The sequence below is a fragment of the Indicator indicator genome, chromosome 18 (genome assembly GCF_027791375.1).
Source record: "Indicator indicator isolate 239-I01 chromosome 18, UM_Iind_1.1, whole genome shotgun sequence".
Taxonomy (NCBI): domain Eukaryota; kingdom Metazoa; phylum Chordata; class Aves; order Piciformes; family Indicatoridae; genus Indicator; species Indicator indicator.
In genome coordinates this window covers 8,278,424-8,300,265 of record NC_072027.1, presented here as the reverse complement: position 1 = coordinate 8,300,265, position 21,842 = coordinate 8,278,424, and the positions used below count along the sequence as shown (strand labels likewise).

Genomic DNA, 21,842 nt, shown 5'->3' with positions numbered 1-21,842 from the left:
ACTGGTATTTAACAGACAATGCAGGTATTAAAACCTTTAAGTTTCCTCTAGGTTTTACTACAACAGCAGTGTACACCAAATGTTGAAGTGTACATGATGGAAGCTTGTGGGTGCTTGAAATAGCTGGAAAAACGGGTCTACTGGGAACAGTTGGATATCTGGTATTGATACTTTGGGGGAATGTAAAAAAGTGAGGAAGAGGAAGACTCTGTAGTTTAGTCTTAGACTTTTAAGCCATAAACGTTTGCATCACGTTGAGGTGAATGTTATTTGAAATGGTTTTAACTTCTTTTGTTTGTATTGTTTAGGAAATTCAAGTATCTGCATCTTTGCCATTCACAGGAAATTGTTTTGAAGCGTTTATGGAAGTTTGCATTTCCTCTCCTGGAAATTATGGAAGCAAAGGGCTTTAAGTTTATTTTCCAAGGTGGGCAGCTGGTCTCTTCTTGCCAGAATCATGTGTTACAAAGTCCTGTGGGGAATTTTTTCTTACTTCTTTTTTTTGTTTGTTTTTTGTTCTTTTTCCATTGTCAAGCATCAGGGTCTTTAGGGACAGGGGAAAGAAAGTGAAAAAAAAATAGTAAGAGCTGTGTCTTTTATCTTGATAATTTCCATTTGTGGGGGGGGGGGGGTCCTGCGTGTAGATGGCAGGAAGGGGGTGAAGAGGTCAAACTACACGTACAAGACTAGACTCGAAGCCCAGCGTCGGTCCGGGAGCATCCGCCACCCTCCTTAAATACCCTCCGCGCGCCTCCGCCATCACGTGACATGGGAGGCCCCCGCCGGGGCGGCACACCATTGGCCGGCGGCTTGACGGCTGGCGATTGGTTGGCGCAGACATTTCCCCCCCGCTCCCTCCCGCCCTTCCCACGTGAGGGGGGCGAGTCACGCGATTTCCGGGAACCCGTCAGGAAGGGACATAAACAAAACAAACCCCGAAGCCGCATGGAGGGTCCGGGCCGGAGCGCGCGGGGCGGCGCCCCCTGCTGAGCCGCGGCCGCTCGGTGAGTGCGGACTGCGGGGGGTGGCAGCGGCAGCTGCGCCCCAGGGAGGTGGAAGGGCGGCACAGGAGGCTGCGGGGCGCCTTGGGGCCGCCCGCTGCCCGGCTGGAGGGGCGGTGGCAGGCGGAGTGCGTCCCGGCGGGGAGAAAGGGGTGTTAGCCTGTACGCGCTGGGCAGGAGGCTGTGGGCCGCGGCGAGGGGTGTGTCTGCCCGGCTCCCAGGAGAAGGGGACGGGAATGGGAATGCTGCCCGGTGGACGGGAGCGGAGCGGCGGGAACCCTCCACCCCCTCCGCTCCCCTCGCTAGCCTGGGGGGTGTGGCTGCCGGTGCTGCGGGAGAGCAGCTGTGCGCTGGGGGTGTCTGGCTTCTAGAGCTAAGGTTTCGGGCCCGATGGCTGGGGACACAGCACTGATGTGGCTTCAGAGCGTGGTGAGAGGGGCTGCGGAGGGAATGAAGCGCGGGCTTAGCCGCGAGTTGTCCGCGTCCCTTCTAACCTCAGTCTGTCGCGAGCGGCCCGTGTCTTTACAAGGAAAGGAAATCTCGCAGCGAGCGCCAGGGAAACGAAAGCGCCGTACTGCCGGGGGAGACCGGTTGTGCTGGTTGTGCGGGTAGAGGGGTTGCTTGGCTGCTCGGGACCGCGGCGCCGGTGCGGGAAGCACTGCCGCGCCGGGGATCGAGTGTAGAAAGGCTCGGCAGTTCTGCGTTCTATTGCTTTTCAGGCTCGTAGTCGCTTCCTCTGCTTTCGACCTGTTTGAATGCTTGGGACGGCCAGGATGTGGGTTTCCCTGTCTGGGAGTTGGTGGTGTGCAGCGGAGAGGCTTCGCTCCGTAGGGATGGCTGAGTGGCCAGAGAAGACGAAGAGGGGTTCCCAGGCCGGCGGGCGGTCTACGAGTGGCAGGGCAGGGCGGCGGGAGGAACTGTCCTCGCTCTGGCAGGGCATTTTATGTAACTGAGTGGGGCGGGGGGGGTACGGAGCTTCAACGGTGAGCGACGGTCCCGGCCGCTTGGGAAGGAGCTGCCTCCCAGGCAGTGAGGGGGTGCGGTCCAGGAGAGGCCGCTCCGGCCGCCCCCAGCCTTCATAGGGGCCGCAGGGCGGGGGCTGCCTTCCACGGGGCAGGGGTACCCTCCCCGCCCTTCTGACCACTCCGGGACCGCGAGAAGGCTGGCGCGGGCGCCCAGCGCCCCACGGGCGGGTAGGCAGGGCTCGGGGCGGCCCGGGTCCGCCACTGGTCCCCCTTGGAGCGGCGGAAGGGGGTTTGTTTACATGTCGCCTCACCCTAGCTTGAAAGGGCCGCTGGGCGGGTGAGCGGCGTGGGCGGCGGCGAATGGGAGCGCGCGTGGCTGAGGAGGGAGCCAGTGAGCTGGCGAGGAGGGCGGGGCGGGGTGGTGGCGGCCGGGCTAGGCTGCGCTCCGCGCTGGCTGGCGGGGCGGCCATGTTGGCTGGGAGGTGTGTTAGTGGGTCAGGGGCGGGGGCGCTCGGGCCGGACGAGAGCTGCTCTGCTGAGAGCCGCTCTGCCGCTGCCCGCAGGAGGGATGGGGGCTGGAGCGGTGCCCCTGTTTGTGGAGACTGCCCGCCGCCGCGTGCCTCCTGAGCGCTTTGCTTCAGGGCGTCTCTCATTTCGGGGGTCGGGCTGCCGGGGTCCGCAGGCGCGGCCGAAACCGGTCGGCAGCCGGTGCACAGCCCGGAGGTGGGGTAGGTGGTGCTCAATACAGCGCTGGTCCTGTTTCCCACCTTCGAGGGGAGGTGAGGGCGGCTTCCCGCCTCCTGCTATGAGCCAGTTCCCACAGGCTTATAAAATACCGATAACTTTCCCGGGTCGCCTCGGGAGCTGTCTCTGGGTGTATCCCCGGCTTTCGGCTTCTCTCATGTAGGTCTTTGACACCTCCCCGGGTCTGAATTAGTCTCCTGGTTCACCCAGGCCTTGAGACTCGGGTAGCTTGCCCAAAGTTCCTCATGTCACTAGTGACCGAAGCCTGAGCTTTATTTCCCTTTCGCCTTGAAAGTCCACAGCGTGGACGTTATTTTATTTTATGTAACGCTACCCGCGGTATTACTGACATGCCCTAATCTCATCCCTGTGAGCTGGCCGTTGTTTAATGCAGCCGTGCAGCATGGTAAGGCCAGCCCACAGTGTTTCTCCCTAATATGTAATGTAACTGATCGCATATCAAAAATAATGACCAGAACTGAGCTTTTTCAAGTTCTCTATGCAACAGGCGGAACATTCAGCTATGCCAGCTGAAATGTTAAATTTTAAATAAGCGTAGTCTCTATGTTGTTGCCACTTGAGGACAGCTTGTTGAAATCCTACAACACATAACCTGTAACACACAGGTTCTGACTATCTTTCAGGTATTTAAAACTGTTTTTAAAGTGATGCTAAAAAAGGTTGCCAAACCAATTGCTTCTGAGCACCCCTGTGAGGGAGGAGTAATTATTATTATTAGACACGTATTTTCACAGTGAGAATTACAGAGGGGCAGACGCAGGAGCTTTAGAAACTTAGTCGGTGTTTGTTCTTGGCAACTTAGAAGTCAGAATTTCTATGGTAATTGCTTTAGCAGGAAAGGTTTCTTGTAGAAATACCAGTGCTCAGTGATAATACTTTAGAGGCATGAATAGTAACTGGGGGACCTCATTCATTGCTTTGTAGCCAGTAGTTTACCTGAGGAAAGAAGGAATTGTTCTGTTTGTTGGGAGTATTAACTGTGAAGAGAAATCTGCAGCAGAATCATCAAGCCTTTTAACAGCCTTGCCCTGTTTTTTTTTTTTGTTTGTTTTTGGTGTTTTGGTTTTTTGGTGTTTTTTTTTTTTTGGGGTTTTTTTAATAATGAGAGTGTCAAAAGAGCATTTTGAGGGACAAAGATTTTGAAATTCCTTTAGCTCTAGCAGAAACAAATTGGAAATAAATAGAAGCTTCTGTCCAACTGATATCATGGTATATGTGAGGGACCACACTGGTTTAGATTGCCGTGGCTTGAATGTCTATGCTGTGTGGTTTTGAAGCCTAATTAAATGATGTTATAAAATAAAAGTTTGATAAGATTATTTGGCTCTTCCTAAGAAGTGCTTGGAAGTTAGCCTTAGCTTGAAAGTTAACATGAGCTTGAAAGTCAAGAAGAAAGTTTTCTTGCAGTCATAGATTTAAGATTTAGACCTTGTTGTAGTAATTACCCTGATTTTTATATATATATATATATATATATATTTGTTTGTTTGTTTTTAAGGTCTTCTGTTTTTTCATGTATGCTGGTTTTTTTTCACTTCTTTGTTTCTTTCAATACTTTGGCTGATGCCTTTTTATGATTTTTTTTCTGGCTTTAAAGTATGCTCTACTGATAATTCATTCCAACAAAAGTATAAGAAAATGCATTTTTACAGTATGACTAGTCGACTAGACATACCATTCCCATAAGAGGGTTTTTTTTTTTCTTGGAAACTATAGAATTAATTAACTTTTTTTTTTACCTTGAAAAAAAAAACCTGTAGGAATGTGGAATACTGCTGGAGAGGGTAAGCTAAACTGTTTGGTTTTGGTTTTGTTTTCTGTTTTTGCTTCAGCCACGCTCTGCTTCAGCGGAAATCTCTGGCTCAAAGAAAATTTGAATGTTAGTCTTACTGCTAATTTTCTTGTGCAAGCAACTCTCCTGACTCTACAGTGGTATTTTAATAAAGGTTTATGCAATTCATTTATTAACTACATAAAGTTTTTAAAACGAAGTGTGTTAATATAGTTCTAATGAGTTTAATGTGCTGTACATCCCACTCTTGACACTAAAATAATAATAAAATCTCAGTCTTTGTTCCAGAATGTACAGAAAAGGTACCACTTTTAGTAGGAATATATTATTCTGGGCATAGTTGTTCTAAAATACATAGATGCAATACACTGTTGGTTTAAAAAAAAACAATAACAAAACCAAAACAAAACACAGGTTTTTTTCTTCTGCCTCTTGCGTGATGATCAGTTATTGCCATCTGCCTGTTTGCTTATGCTTGCTGAAATGGAATACCTCTCCAGAGCTGGGTAGCTGCCTTTGATGTATAGGGGCATGAATTCAAACAATTACTGTAGCACTGTCTTTTTGGTAGTTTCTCAGCTCTTTTACCTGAGATGTTGTGTGTGTGATTGGAGACCAGAGCTTCAGTTTAGTGGTGTCACTTCCGTCAGTCTTAGAAAAATAATACTGAGGGGAGGAAGGTAAGGTCAGCAGAGGAAAAGGAACAAAGTCAGTGAAGCAGCTGTTTCCCTTTCATGAAGGGAAGAGATTTAAAAGAAGTGAAACAGTCTTCATACCTTCAGTTCTTTTAAATGGCTGTGCTCCATCAAACTTAGGATTGCAAATGGTGTCCAGGATAGAGAAAGCAAAGGGCATAATGTCTTAGATACTTACGCTGGCATTCTAGTACAAATAGATCACTGAGAGGGTAGAGGGACTTGGCTTCTTTGAATGGCCATATGAATGAGGCTGGGTGAAAGCAGAAGACAAGCAGAAGACCTTTTACAAGAGTGTCTTTGCTCACCTACTGAAAAAAACACCAAAACACAACCCCACATAAAAACCCTAAACAAACAAAACAAAAACCCTCAACCAGACAAAACCACAAAAGAAAATGTCAGTTACTTTGTGGTTGGGGAGAAAAGTTTTTTAAAAAAATAGATTTATGTCTGGCTAATTGAAGAATCGTGTAGAAAGAACGTGGTAGGGGGAAGAACACTACACTCAGAAACAAAACTAAGAAAAAGATGTTCTGCGCTTGAAGTCCACACTGAGCAGAGTATGTTCTGTAATAAAAAACAAATTGGCACAAACTCTGGAAGGAAAAAAAGTTTCAAGAGAAGCATAGGAGAACTTGCATCTTCATAAAATGGCTAAGTACAGCAAAAGCTGCATAGTGCATACGGGTTCTTTTAAGATGTGTGGCATAGTGCATAGTTTTTGTGTGTTCTGCTAAATTTAGAGTTCAGTAATTTGAATGGTTTCATCTAAGTTTTTAGCTTTAGTATCAACCAGCTCTGAGGATGTGCTATTTTTCTATCTGCATCAAAGATGTAACTTCAGCAAGCTGCTGTATGATGCAGTCACCATCATGAAAAGTGTAATTGTTCATGTAATATATTTATAACAGGCATTTAGCTGCTGTGATAATAAGCACTGTACCATCAACAGCATGGTGTAATGACGCTCTGTGTGCCTTTTGCGTTGTACAAAATACACATCTGAATTGAGACAGAAATAGCAGCTTTAGTTACAGCTGCAGTAGAAGTGATTCATACAGGTCACTGAGGAAGACTTTAAGAGTTGCCAGGTTCAGAGTTGGCAGTTTAGGTTTGTCTGTTACAGGGGCTTCTTTGGAAGTAATGTGTTGTTGCAGAAAGGTAGTTTACTAGTGTAGGGAAGTGGAATGTGCATGGTAATGGCCACACATCTGCTTAATGCTGCATGCTCTGAGTTCAGGTCCTGCCGTCTTACAGTTTAAATGTACTGCTGCATCAATAATGTCATGTAATGAGCTTACCATTAGATTGTTTGAAATTCAGTCTTCCCACGTGTCTTGGGACCACTATTAAATTATTCTAAAGGCATGTTTTTAAGAGAGAAATATGAATGCAGAGGATTTTTATTAGGATTTGTCGTTCAGTTAATGAATTGTTAATTCTATAGAACAGTTGTGGTTACTTCTTGATGACTGATGGGGATTTTAACCAGTATATATATGCCTGCTTCCATCAGCACCCCAAATTCTTAATTGTTAGAGGAACATAGCAGTTCCTGATAAGTCTTGTCCTTGCTCATGCCCAAATGTGAATGAGCTAGCCTTCTCCCAGAAGCAGGGGTGCAGCTCTATGCTGATGTGACTCAAGAATCTGCAGACACAGAACTGTCTCAGGCACTGGCTCCTTAATCACCCTAATCTGATTTAACTGCAGGCTGCTGCCAAAAGGAGCGGCAGCACCCTGCCCGCTGCCTTGGGCTGTCTATTCCACCTGCAGTTCCCTTGCTGTGAAACATCTGCAGGATTTCACCTCTGATCTCTGTGTTTGGGAGGGGCTGATGGAAGGCATTAATGAAAATGGTCCTGAAATACAAAATCCTACTATATTTATCTTCAGTAATTCTTGCAGTACTATTCTTGAGCTGTGCCACGGATCTTTTCAGTTCATTCAAATCTGTGTTCGTTATGGGGAATGTAACAATTCTGCCATTCTGTTCTAACTCAGTCTGGGGCCAAGAGTTCCAGTAACAATAAATTTGGTAAAAATGGGACTTCAACTGCAGTCTGCAGAGTTCCTTCACAGTCAGATTTTACGTTTGTGCTTCTGTACGTGTCATTGGCTTCTACCACACATCTTTCTTTACGAGTTTATGAAAAAGTTTGAACACTGAGAGTCTTTTAGTAAAGATCTTGATGATTTGGGGAAATGTAGAAAGCAGAAGTAGGGCTCCTTTGTTAACCCCCCCCCTCATAGAAGTACCAAGAAAAATCTTAGGTTGTAGAGTACTGGAAAGAGATCCCAATGATCCTAAATCATATTTAAATATTAGTATTCTAAAATGTCAAAAATTAAATATAAAGAGAATTGGGGGAACAATCAGATTAGCTGATACACTGCTTTGACCCAGGAGATCATGCACTGCCATTCCTGAACAGTGCTATAAGTTTATAGTTAAAAGATCACTCCGGCTAAAAGTATTTTGAACATTTAATATCTGTTTTGAGGAATTTTAAATGATCCAAAAGCTTCTTGGTCCTGATACTTGGAAGCATCTCTCAGTTATAACTGAGATCAGTGCCAGTGCAGATTAAGCTTCACCCCCCCTTTCCTAGTTGTATATGAAACACAGTGGAATAGTTTCAGGTACGTGTTCTAGTAAAAACAAAGAGTAACCAGAAAAGAAGCAAAAAACATCTTCACTTCCCTTTTCTATCGTGCAGTAGCAGAACTGTGACAGTCTCCCATGTGAATGCAGATGGTGGTGGTGTTCTGGTGTTGACATGGAAGTATTAATCTGATGTTCTGTTGAAAAAGGCATCAAGCTCTGCCACTCAATATGGAGAGAAAGTAACTTACTACTTAAGTATAGATTGGTATTAAAGGTGATATCCTTCTGTCCTCTTTCTTTTAAAATAATACTGTTTGTTTGCTTTAAAGAACAGGTCCTTTCTCCTAGATCAGGCCAAGTAGAAAAGTGCATTAGCTGACAGCATAGGAAGGACTAGTTCTGCAGTGTGAAAGGAGATGGGGGTTGTTGAGGCACGTTGCCCTGGGACACAAACTTAAGTTTAAATATCACTTTAAGATAAGTGAAGAGTTCTCTGGATGGTTTAGAACAGAAAGGAAATTTTCTCAGAAGGAATTGGCTCTTACTTGATGCAGGGCCCAACAGGGAATGATGTGCTTTGGCAGTGGTGGTGTGGTTTTACTGAGAACTTGCATGTAACTGGACTGTAATTGTTGTTCTTGATCTTATAGCTGCTACTGAAAAGCAATGTTTTGATAAAGAAATACTTTTTTTTTTTTAAATAGTCTCTCTTTTTACCATAGTCTGATGTTACATAATGCTGAATATAACAAAAGTGCTGAGGTACTATCTGAAAGTAGGAATAATCACAGAGCTGCTGTCAAGTGCTGGTGGGAGGAGGGTTCTGAGTGTAACTCTGCTGTGGGAGAACACTTTTCCTTTACTATTTGTTTTCAAACTACAGAATAAACACAGCCTGAGCAGACTGCACCCGAGTCTGACTTGGGAGCAATTCGGAGTTAAGAATTCTGCTTAAAGAAACAAATATATTTTAGCTCATAATGCTGAAACACTATACGAGTATGGTGGTTTGGGGTTTTTATTATGCTCCTCTAAAGCTGTTTTTTTTCTCAAAGGGCATTTTTTATGTAAGGGTTGGGATCTTGCAGGCAAACAAGACAGTATGAAGGCAGCATCCTTGGAGATAATGTAGTTACAGAAGATACAAAGGTTTGATGCTATGGATTGTTGGGGTTTTTACTATTGTTTTTGATATAAGGTTGTTCATTTTTACTTCCTGTTACTTACTGTGTGAGTCTTTTGTCATACTTATAGTGTAGACATGGTTACTGAAGTCTAAGGTGCTTGCTTTTTTGCAGGTCAGTTTTTCCTTACATCCTTGCAGGCTTAAGCAGGATGTGAGGCTTTGAAATGTCTTTAGATGTACATTTGAGATAGCAGTGGCTCCACAGGAACTACTAAACTGGTAAAAGTGCTAATAGATAAGTCGGACCAATTTCTATGTGTGCCTTTCTTGAAATGAATGGAAAGGCAATTTGTTAGGCACCTCTGAGTTTGGCACAATGTTTAATTTATTCTCTTGGGAAAGCCTGTCTTCCCCTCCTCTCCTGCTGGGTGGTGAGCATTACTTGCTGTAATCACTCTGCCACTAGATGTTGCTGTATGAGTGATTGATATCTGGTGCTGGATGGATTAATCTCTTAAGAAAAGGAGAAGATAATGCTGAACAGTATTACTTCCTAATCTGAAATTAGTATTTTGAGATGATTGCCTGAGACATTTTTAGAATGTATTGGCTCTGTTATTAGTCATAAAGATTGTTTCTCTCCTGAACACCCAGCAGTTTGCCAGTCTTTATTTCCAATTAGGGAGGCTTTTCATAGGTCTATAGAGTTCGTGGTCTCAGTACTGAAGAAAAAAGGGTAGCAAAATGTAACTCCACCAAAAAGGTTTTTGCTAGAACTTTGTTCTGTAGCATCTGTGGCTTTTCACTCGATGAAAGAGAGCAGGGGAAGAAAATTGCTGTATGTTCCAGCATGAAAAATAATCATTTTTTAGGGGAAATTCTTGTCTTTACCTCACTTTGCCTGGTTTTTAAGCACTACCTTTTCGGTGAAGCATTGCTTACCTCCTTGGGGGTTCCCTGTGTTTATTCTACACAGAAATCTACAAATAGAAGAGCTCCATCAGGGTAAATTGAAGTTATCCTAAGGAAAAATCGATTGTGTAAAATCACTGAGACTGAAGTAAAGCTGGAAAAGAATCTACAAGTGAATAAACCAAGAAGTTTGGAATTGGATTTAGGGAATCTGGGCTTGGAAATGCCTCAGGTAAGTCTGTTACCATTTTATGTGCTTCCCTAAATAATTTTGCTTCCTTATTTACAAACAAAACAAAAAACCAACCAAACAAAAAAACCCAAACAAACAAAAAAGGTCTGAGAACAAATTTGACCGGCATCATCAGGGAGAATTCATAAGAGATTAAATGGTGCATATTTTCAGGGTCCAAGTAATGTCTGTGGTGGAAGCTTTGTTGCTGTTCTTGGTGCTGTTATTTGTTCACACAGCAAGATTCAGCAGAGTTATCGTCTTGAAGAGGGTGGATGCCTGGAGAACAGCCTTTTATTACTGCAGTGATTCACACATCAGCACACTGAATGACTTTCAGCAGTACAGTGTTTCTCCCTTCCCAACCCTCAGGGCGAGTGTGTCTAGAAGAGAAATAGAGGTCTGGAACTAAATGTAGCAGAAAGCCTTGCTGCCCATTCCCTGCATGCCCAGTCATCCTGCATAATGTTTTTTTGCAAAGTTCCACTTTATTCTCAAGAGATGTATAACACTCTTGATTTAGTCATAATAACTTTTGCTTTTGTTACAATGTCAGGTGGAAGTTTTGTGAGTTCTAATGGTCCTGAAAACAAGGCAGCACTGCTTTAGTACCAAGTAGTCTGTATTAGGCCAAAGGTCCTGCAAGCGTGTAGTGCCTATTGATACTCACAGATCTTGCCAGTATTCACTCTCCTCTTCTACAAATGCTAACATGTCCCTGATCTTGGCAAACGCATGAAAATTTCAAACCAACAAAAAGAATGAATGAGCAGTGCTCTTGCTATATGGTGAATACAAATGTGCCCTTCATGTCGTTAGCTGCTCTTTAAGCATTCTCTGGCTCTGAGAAATTACATGCTTATCTGTATAGGTAAAAGCCTTCCAGATGGCAAGTACAGCACCAGAGACTTGGATGAAATGGCAATAGTCTTTGTTTTCTTGAAGAAAAGAATGTGCCTTTTTATAGCATGCTTCAGATGTCAGTATCAATTCTGTTGTAGCCCAGTGTAAGTGGAATGGACCCTCCTTTTGGGGACGCCTTTCGGAGCCATGTGTTTTCAGAGCAGACTCTGATGAGCACGGATCTCTTGGCAAGCAGTTCAGATCCAGACTTCATGTACGAACTGGTAGGTCTGTGTGTGTACACAACTTCCTCTCCTTGACTAATGTCCTGAGTTTGTGTAGTAATAAAGGGGTATTTGTTCAATACCCCTAGAAGATTATTCATTACTGCTAGCTACTGATTAGGGAAGAGCCTAACTGCTTGTCCAGCAAAAGTGGTGACTCCTCAAAAGACGTTTGTTAAAGCTGGCCATCAGGAGAAGCTTGATACACAAGTCTCAAATAGAGCTGTGTTGACATTATGTAATGATGCTTGAGACTCTTCCTTACATTTTTTTTCTGCAAGAGCAGCTGTATGCTTCTTCACCCAAGCTGTGAATGCAGGGGAAGCAAAAGAGGAGTTGACTCATGAGCTACTTATACTAGCACTTTTTAATGTGTTGGTTTTTTTTCCTAAAGAAGAAAGGTAGCTCATAGTCAAGAAATCATGTTAGAATAAGGTTTTCCAGGAAGTGGTAAATTTGAGCATGTTCTGTTAAGCACACAGCAAAGATTGACCTAGGTTAATAGAGACTAATCACAGCTTGCCTGTGATTTCTTCTGTATTCTAAATGCATGGATATTGGTACTAGTCTAGTTCCTGATTATCAGATGAATTTACAATAGCAGAAAAAGAATCCAACAACATTTGACTTCTGTCTTTAGCAGTCTCTTCAGAAAGATCTGTTGTGGATGCATGGAAGCTGGACTTAATTCTGACCCTGAAAAGAAGTTTTTAGTCATAAGCCAATGAGTCTTCATATGTTATTACTTGTAAGCATCACTGAAATCGAGCTCAACACTAGTTTAAGTAGAGGACAGAGGTAGAATCATAGACTCACTAAGGTTGGAAAAGACCTCCAAGATCCAACCATTGTCCTAACACTGCCAAGTCCACCACTAAATCGTGTCCCTAAGTGCCACATCTACACAGGTTTTGAACACTGCTAGAGAAAGATAATTGGCACTTTTTTGTATTAATTCTTAACTTGTTTATTATGCACAGGACAGAGAAATGGACTATCAGCAAAGTTCCAGAGACAACTTACTTTCAATGGAGGACTGCAAAGACCTTGAGAACTTGGAGTCTTTTACAGACATCCTGGACAAAGAAGCTGCTCTCACCTCAAAGTGGGAGCAGTGGGACACATACTGTGAAGATTTAACTAAGTACACTAAATTAACCAGCTGTGACATCTGGGGAACAAAAGAGGTGGATTACTTGGGCCTTGATGACTTCTCAAGCCCATACCAAGATGAGGAGGTGATAAGCAAAACACCGACACTGGCTCAGCTTAACAGTGAGGACTCCCAGCCTGTTTCTGATTCACTCTATTACCCTGATTTGCTGTTTAGTGTAAAACAAAACCCTTTAAATTCTTTCTTACCCGGCAAAAAAATTGCAACTAGAGCAGCAGCCCCAGTCTGTTCCTCCAAGAACGTTCAGGCTGAGGCACCTTTGTCGGACTGTGTTCAGAAGGCAAGCAAACCTGCAACTCAGCCTGCTTCCAGTACACAAATCATGGTGAAGACCAATGTGTACAATAATGAAAAGGTGAACATTCATGTGGAATGTAAAGACTATGTTAAAAAGGCAAAAGTAAAGATCAATCCTTTACCACAGAGCAGACCAGTGCTGAGTCAGACACATGCTGATGCAGCAAAGGAAAACACCTGCTATTGTGGTGCTGTAGCAAAGAGACAAGAAAGAAAAGGCATCGAGTCCCCACACAGTCACAGTACACCTCCTGTTCTGCCTTTTAAAGAGACTCAAGAACTGCTTCTTGGTCCACCCCAGGAAACCCCAGGGCTTGTTGTGGGGGAGAGCAGTCTTTCTGCCAGCACATCAGCATCAGATTCTTCACAGAAGAAAGAAGAGCACAACTATTCTCTTTTTGTAACAGACAGTTTGGGTGAACAGTCTGCCAAAGGGGAGCCTGAGGAAGACGAGGATGATGAGGATGATGTTGAAGATGAGGACCATGATGAAGGATTTGGCAGTGAGCATGAGCTGTCTGAAAATGATGATGAGGAAGAAGATTTTGAGGATGATAAAGATGATGACATCAGCGATACTTTCTCAGAACCAGGTACCAGCAGCATTGGGCTTTGTTAACATGGAGGTTAATGGATTTGCCTACCCAGTGGGAAAAAATGCTTTGGAATGCTTTAGAGTTACTGTTGAGCAACACTGATCTTAGATTACAAACTTTCATCCCACGTTTTCTAAATGCTTTGCAGAATGCGATCAATAAAAACTCTGCAAGGTCTCTATTGCCTTGTTCTAAGAAACACTGCATTAAGTGTGGTCATGCAACAAAAATAATTACAGAGAGTACAGGAAGCCTAGCTCATAGCTTAAGGTTGTAGAGCAATTGCCTGCAGTTGTGATGGTAGGATGTGCTTCTTGTGCTTCAGTAGGTTGCAGCTTTGAATTTCTCCAGAACTGTATCTCTTGATAGCTGGTATTAAACCATAGCTGAATGAAATAATATCATAATTACTGAAGTCCTACTGTAGGTACAGTTTTCCAGAGAATCCAAAGAATACCTACCACTGAAACTAACAGAACCATTTCTTGGTGGTTTTCAGCAGTAACACTTAGTGAGTCTTCAAAGGATACTGACTTCCTCTCTTCTGCATGTAGAAATGGAGCCTTAACAACAGAAATAAGAACTAACCTTCACCTAGAAGGTAACAAAGCGGTAATGTTGTGTAAAAATAAAATTTGAAGGGAAAGGGAGAGGACTGTAACCAAGTATTAGTTTCATTGTAGAAAGTATTACAGTAGTGACATTTTATAAATGCTCTGTTGTAGAGTGTAAGAATCCACGTATTCGGTCATTGTGCAATATCCCACTTCAGAGGGAAAAGCAGCTGAAATTCTGGGTGTGTTTGTTTTTGGTTTTGTTTTTGTTTTTTCAAAAGAGCAGCTTCCCTAAAGCTTGGTCAGTTTTTGTCACAATGAACTCTCAGATTAAATGATTTTCTAAGTAGATTTCCTGAGTTGGTATTAAACTTGTTAAGCATCATGCCCTTTGTGTTACTTCTACATGTACATAATACAATTTTTATTAGCATTTTAAAACCTCTTCCTCCATTCTTCTGAATTGAACTCCCTCTACTTTCTGGGGCTTTTGAATAGCTATTACAGCTCTGCAGTGATTGCTGTAGTGCATAGTGCTTTGCAGCCCACGGAGGCACTTTGCACAGAAAGCCTGGTAACCTTGAGAAAGAGCTGTCTTGTTAAAATGCTGGGATTTCAGTTGGAATTACATTAAGTGTTTGCCATTTTTTCATTTTACTGAGAAGCAATCGCTGTTGCCTTCTAAACACAACTGCATGTTGCACTGCAGTAGCTGAGGAACTTAGACAAGCTTGCTAGAACTGTGAGTGAATGAAGCCTTTCACCTTGAGTATGGTGATACTACAAGTTTCACTGTGTTGTGATGATTCTAGAAATTAATCTCTTCAGGTAGTTTCATTATTTCACTCTCATAGTTTGTGTTGCTATTTTGCCTTTAGAGTAAAGGTAAACAATGTGGGTAAAGCTTCTAAGAATAGGCATGGCCCAAGAACATTTAACCTTTTTTAGTACTGAAACCAAAATGAAGATGTAATTTACTGAAAGGAAAACACCCTACTAGTTATTGCTGACCCTCTGATGTATTTTATACACAATTTGCTTTTGTTTATTCTTCCTTCTGTGTGTTCTTGGAGTATGTGAAATGCTTTCTTGAAGTGTTAGTGTTGTCTAAGGAAATACTTTGATACTCTAGGTAGGTGATCCTACTCTGGCAGGGGGGTTGGACTAGATGATCATTGGAAGTTCCTTCCGACCGCTAACATTCTGTGTGATTCTGTGTGATAGTGAACTTCAGGAACTTGGAGAAATAACTGAAAAGGTGACTGGCTGCTGGCAAGTTTGGGCAACGGTTTTTATTATTACCATGGTAGAAATGTAGTAATTTTGGTCACCTGTGAAGGCAGTTTATTTATGGGAATTACCAGCCCAGGCCTTTTCTGGCACTTTCACTAGTAATGGCAATAAAAAGTTTATTTTTACTTATTTCATTTAATAGAAATATTTCTAAGTGACTGCTTCTCTCATCAAGTAGTCAAGAGATTCCAGAAATAGGAGATGTGACAACTGATCGAGTTTTCAGTAGCAGTGGAGAAGAAATAGCTGAAAAGTGCTTGTAGGGATGTGGAGATGGTTTAAAGAAGTTACATTGCATCTGTTCTGAGTACTTGGGCCATCAGATGGGGGAAAAAGACTCAAAAATGGTTTGATAGAAGTCAGTATGATTAACTGGTAAAGAGAAGGGGTTTTCTGGTTTTGCTTTGGTGGGACCATTTTTTCTTCTAATCTGGTGGAATGCAGAAGTCATGTCTATCCTGTTCTGTCTTTACTTAATATAACCCTGGTGAATTTAAACCCAAAATGATAGGAAGGATACTGTAGGAGAGGCTTGTGAAGGACTTGAAATGTAAATACAGGAACACTCAGATTTCTCAGAAGGCCACCAAAGAAAGTAAGGCTGCTGTATCATCTTTGCTAAGAGGAGAATTGGGGGAGTATGAACACAGTGCAGAAAAGCTGAACAGATTAGTTGCACTCCTGTGTGTTACAGGCTAGGTTAGGACATAGTGCACTAGATTATTCTATGTAACTTTTAAATGATAGCAGGTCAGTGTTAGAGTTGGAAGGCAGGATGCATTAAGTCCATTTCAGTTGCTAACTTAATTATAGTTTAAATAAGCAAACAGGAAGTCTTGATTTTAACCTTATACATTTGTACACATCAGCTCTTAAGGAGATTTGTTTTCATCCATTGGCTTAATTCTGTGTAATCATGAAGATGGGCTGAATTTGTACATAACTACATAATGAGTTACATGCCTTGGTATTTTTTCAAATGGGAAGTGTTGGGTATTTAAAGAGTATTTTGATATTTATGTCAAACAGCATTTGGGTAAAATGGAAGTACAGTTACAAATATTTATGGTATTTGAAACTATATTCAATGTGAGTTGTCATTATTTTGATTATACAAGAAAAATGTTTTATAAAGTATGGTTCATTGTTGATTGTCTTTTTAACAAACTGGGGAATCACAGTAAATGTGCTGATGAAATTAATAGAAACAGAACTTCAGAACCGATTGCATCCTTCTGTGTACCTAATTTCCATTCATATTTTGGGTTTTGAGGTGAGAGTCAGACCAAAGCAAGAAAGTTTAGTTTTTAGTGCAAGCAGATTAATTGAATGGGGCTATTTTAAAAAGAAGAATGTGTTCTTGGTGCTACTGTTAAAAGATGAAGCAGAGCTCAAGCATAGGGGGTGGTTAGGCCTTGGTTAAGCTCACAGTCCATTCAGTAGTTGGCTTTTCTTTGCATTTCATCAGCCTCTGTGATGGTTTAAAATGCCCTTTTTTATGTAAATGCGAGCTATTATATAGCATGTCGATGCAAAAGGTGATGCAGTGGTTTGGGTTTTTTTTAACAGTATGTTGTCTTTTAAATCCTGCACATGCTTCAGAAAATAAAATCTGCAGTTTGTGTTTACATAATTATGGTATAAATATTTATGCAGTGTGGATAGTGGCATCAGGATTTCTATGTACTGCACAAACAGCTCATCATATCAATGAGACAGGCATCAGAATATACCTCTAAGATATTGTATAAATTTAGTGTGGATCATTTCTCTTCATTGCTCTAAAGGAGTAAGGAGATTGAGTAGCTTGTGTCCACATCCGTTCAATTCAATTGGGCTGTTCTTATGGGCTTAAGGTCATTGTCCTGAGAACAGAGCCCCCTTCTGTGGTCTAATAGAGATGGGTAGTTTATTTTATTTCCCAAAGGTATTCACACCTAAGGAAGAGCAGGAGTTAAGACTCAATGATCCTAACAGGTCCAATCTAACTCAGAATATTCTGTGATTGAACGTTTTTGCTTGGTTTTTTAGTATTTTTCTAATCCATTTTTATTACTTGATTTTCTTTCCATGCTTTTCAATTGGAGATTAATTTAAATGTGGAAACAAGTTAGGATTATGATCCAGCAAATTCATGGAGAAAGTAGTAAGGATTGAAGAACACTCTTAACAGCTGTTGTCTGTGCTCTGCAGTGGTGGGACTGGCAGGGAGAAGAGCAATAGAGCTTAAGGGGTCAGAGAACATAAAGGGGCTTTCAATGCTTAATTAATTTGTCTCTTTTCAACTAACGAAGCACCATCAGTGGCTCAGTGTTTACCCCTGGATTTAAGGCAAGTACATGTAGTAGCTGATGCTGAAAACAAAGTCTGTTAGTGTAAAATAGGCCTTGTCTGTGATTCTGCTCTTAACTTGAATACTCAGTCCACTGTTAAAAGGCCAGAAACAGTGTTGTCAACATTATGTAAACAATGCAATGCATCCTTTTAGGGTATGAAAATGATTCTGTGGAGGATTTAAAAGAAATGACTGCAATATCCTCTCGGAAGAGGGGCAAGCGAAGATACTTCTGGGAGTACAGCGAGCAGCTAACACCATCACAACAGGAAAGAATGCTGAGGCCATCTGAGTGGAATCGAGATACGTTACCAAGTAACATGTATCAAAAGAATGGTCTTCATCATGGTAAGAACAGAGTCCTATCTTCAGTAGCCAAACTCCCATCCTGGCAAGTCCTGAGAGGTTGTGATTTGGTGATGAAAATAAATCATTAGAACACTGTAAGTCTGTTGCTCAGTTAGCAGAGTTCTGCACAGTTTCCAGGGAGGGCACAGTGAACACACAGTAATGACTTGGAGCATGGTTTCTTCCAGAGGGTGGTGGATGAATTGAGAATTGTAATGTCCAAGGGCTTTCAGTGGAAAGCCCAACCGAGACTGTGACATTTTCTCAGTGCCATATTGCAAACGTATTGGAGGAATAATTTGACTGATACTTTCTTCTCATAGCTGTTAGTTTCAGTCTTGCTTGTGTTAGAAGTAAGTTGGGAGCAATCTGAGATGCAAAGTTCACCTTAACTGTGGTATGAACTAAAGGACAGGCAGTTGCTGTCTTGTTTTGCTCCTCCCTAATTGTTTCTCCTACCGATGTGAATCCAGCACAGTGAAGCAGTTACTATTCTGTATGCTGAATAAACTATTTCTTTAAAATACCCTCTTAGAAACTTTAACTAATTGGTCTAATAACTGTGTTATATCCCCATAACCTTCTGATTATTAATTTGTTATACTGCACACATGACTACCATCACCCAGAACAAACCATTCTAAGAACTAATTGTTGTTACAGGACTTTTTTGGTAGGCTGTTCCATTTTGAAGGAGAAAATGAAAACAGCTTCTCTAGTCATAATGTTAAGATTCCCTTGCAGTTGAAAAATACCTTCTGTTAAACCAAGAGGTTCTTTTTTTTTTTATTTTATTCAGGGAAGAAAACTAATTATTTTACAAAGCTCCTTAGTTTTTTATGTGTGTGTTTATTTTGTAGTGAAACATCAGTACCTAAAGTCCTTATCACTTTCCCTTCTTATGAAGGCTTATATCTATACTTGTTAGTAAACAACAAATAATCAAATATGCCTTGAGGACTCCGTCCCACCAGACACTTGGAGGAGCAAGTGACCTGTAAGCAAGGTTTCATATGCAAGGGATTTGTACTTAACATCCAGAAGCTACAGAATATAACAATTGCAGGAGTTTTTTTTATCTTCATATACAGGCATGTACCAAGGTCATCTACTACTTCAGATAAGTACTGCTTAAATTAGCAGCTCTCATAAATATTCCTGAGATTTTTAGTTTTAATTAAATTTTTTATGTGAGTATCTGTAAGAGCTGACGTTTTAAATAGAAATCTAGGAAGAGGCACATAGTAGTGGCACAAATACAGGTTTTGCCTTAAATAAATTTATTTCCTCAGGAAAACTAGGCCTTAAACAACTTCAAATACACATAAAAGTGTTTAACTAGCGTTTATGTGAATCATTTAAGTTCAGCATCACTGAAGGTAATTTCAGTACCAGACCTTGACACTCTTTTCTTAATACAAAAACAATGCGATTAGTCAGGAGTTTAATCAACTGGAGTGTGCAAGAGGATATATTGGCTGAACACTTGAGTTAGCAAGTTATAGTTGTGGCAAAATAACTGGATTTGAACCTGTGACACAGGTTTTTCGTCACAGTTGTGTGTATACTGTATCACATCCAGTAGCCAGGCCAGCAGTATTTGCTCTTATCTGATCTGGATATAATAACGGTACAAAGGAGGTTGTCTGGAAATGCTCTTTCTATTGTGAAATACCAAAGGGACCACATGATTACAGTCCATGTTTTGCAATGAATAAAGGAACTTTTTTTTGCAGGTTTGTGTACGTTTTGTGTCACATCCCAACTCATCTTTCTGCATATTTAAAACAGGCAAATATGCCGCAAAGAAGTCCCGGAGGACTGATGTAGAAGATCTGACTCCCAATCCCAGAAAACTTCTCCAGATTGGTAATGAACTGAGGAAGCTGAATAAGGTGATCAGTGACCTGACACCAGTCAGTGAACTTCCCCTAACTGCCAGACCAAGGTCAAGAAAAGAAAAGAACAAGCTGGCTTCCAGGTATGTACTGGGTAACACTCACATGTATGGGTAAATTTGGATTCCTGCAACGAATGAATAAGGTTTAACTAATCCTGCCTTGAGATTCTGCTTCATCAAGGCAGTTCCTGCAATGGGCTAATTACCAGTTTATCAAGAAGCAGGGCAACTGGCACTTTGAAAACCTAGTTTGCCTGTTGCTTAGATAAAAGTGTATTTTCAGTGGAAGCTAGCTTGCTTAGCTGCAAGGCAAATGCTTTATACAGTGACAAAATCCACAAGTGTGAAATATTAACAAATACAGGTAGCAGAATGCTTTTAGTGAAGGTGAGAGAATAGATGATTCTGTATGTCACAGCTCTGGCAGTATTGGTTGATGAGTTCATGTGACTAATAAGCAGATGCTCATAGTGCTCTGGAATTTTTGTTAGTGTTCTAATTCTTCCCCTCTTCTTACTATAGGGCTTGTAGACTAAAAAAGAAAGCCCAGTATGAAGCCAATAAAGTAAAACTCTGGGGTCTCAACACGGAATATGGTAAATACAACTCTTCACATCTTAATTTTTCTTGTGTTTGGACAAGTGTGTGTTTTGCACCATCGTGTAACCTGGGTCATACCTGACAGTTTATAGAGAAAAAAGTGTCGGTAGAAACCCCCAATTTCATTGGTACAAAACCAGTCCACTCCATAAAGTGTATGTAAATTTGCCTGCAGTGTTGAGCTACTTTACAGATGTAAATTATGTAAATGTCTGGATGTAATGTAACTTTTTTTTTAATATATACAGATGTAAACTATTACATCTTAATTTACAGTAAGCGTGTTGTGACGCCTGTGACACAGATTAAAGCGTGTGGACAGCTGCGGATCTCTTGCCTCAGCAGAAATGTGCTGTAAATCTCATCCAGGCTTTTTTCCTTGCAGATAATTTACTGTTCGTGATCAACTCCATTAAACAAGAAATTGTTAATCGGGTGCAGGTACCTAAAGATGACAGAGGAGTCAACATGGAACAGAAGTTGAACATACTTATTAAAGACACTCTTGGTAAGCAGTAAACTTCATGTGTGTGCTTTCATGTGCTGCAGAGATGCATAATCTATGATATGTTAATTTGCAAACATTTTCAGTTGTCTGCCTTTTGGTTGCTAACCAAAGTGTTCGTTAGCTTTGTATTATTTAGAGGAATGTACAAACACGTGCAAAGAATAGTAACCCTACAGCACGTTTGTTTACTCTCCCTTTTTAGGACTACCTGTAGCTGGACAGACATCAGAATTTGTGAATCAGGTTTTAGAGAAGACTGCAGAAGGAGACCCCACCGGTGGCCTTGTAGGGCTACGAATACCAATGTCAAAAGTTTAAGATGTGACTTCAGCTGTTCTCAACAGCCAGCTTCTACCTGTGTTGTCAAGTACTTCATTGTAAATTGCGTTCTGGTCTGCATGTCAGTTTAGCGTTATGTAAACACTTATGATTAGGTTCCATTTGTTTTTTAAATAACAATGTAGTAAAAAGAAATCAAAGCATGATATAAAATGCTTAATAGCATTTTTGGACCATAAACCAGATAGTTTTCAAAGCTGCTTTAAGCTTAAATACAGAGATGAAGATTCTTTCTAAAATTAAGTTGTCTAGGACCAGAATATGTCACGTTTGTTTTAGAAGCAAAAACATGGGTTTGCTAGTAAAAAACTTTTTAGCATATGCCAGACATTGTGACAGGTTTATGCTCCCAAGTAAAATGAGAGGAAGCTGCTTTTTTTTTCTGGCTAAAGCTATCAATTTGAGGAGTTTTTTCGTTTTGTTTTGTTTTTTTTTTAATAATTGGAGTTTGTTTTATTCTTAAACCAGTTAAGCTTTCTTTGCAACCATTAACTTGTACATAGCACACGTGGCATTAGAGCTAGTGTGCCATATAAGACTTTAATTTTTCTGAGCTTAATATAGTATATTTAAATGTCTGTGCAAGCAAGAGAAATAAAGTATATTCTTTGTGCCTTGTATTTTGGGGGGAGAGCTATCAGTATAAGCTGGTAACGTTTTGTATGAAGAAAA

General features: G+C 41.5%; 1 protein-coding gene across 4 annotated transcripts; it reads left to right on the top strand.

Moving 5' to 3' along the window:
• Nucleotides 1–9,942: 9,942 nt before the first annotated feature.
• Nucleotides 9,943–21,593, top strand: CREBRF (CREB3 regulatory factor). 4 transcript variants are annotated; one of them, XM_054388922.1, is made up of 9 exons: nt 9,943–10,099; nt 11,101–11,226; nt 12,207–13,290; nt 13,796–13,894; nt 17,629–17,823; nt 19,615–19,804; nt 20,246–20,319; nt 20,709–20,831; nt 21,034–21,593. In XM_054388922.1, the coding sequence occupies exons 1-9, from the start codon at nt 10,091–10,093 to the stop codon at nt 21,147–21,149; spliced, it is 2,016 nt and encodes a 671-aa protein (XP_054244897.1). In that variant the 5' UTR covers nt 9,943–10,090; the 3' UTR covers nt 21,150–21,593. The 4 variants fall into 4 exon arrangements, with proteins under 4 accessions (XP_054244897.1, XP_054244896.1, XP_054244898.1 ...); XM_054388921.1 differs by having other exon boundaries at nt 13,793–13,894; XM_054388923.1 differs by lacking the exon at nt 13,796–13,894.
• Nucleotides 21,594–21,842: the final 249 nt, after the last annotated feature.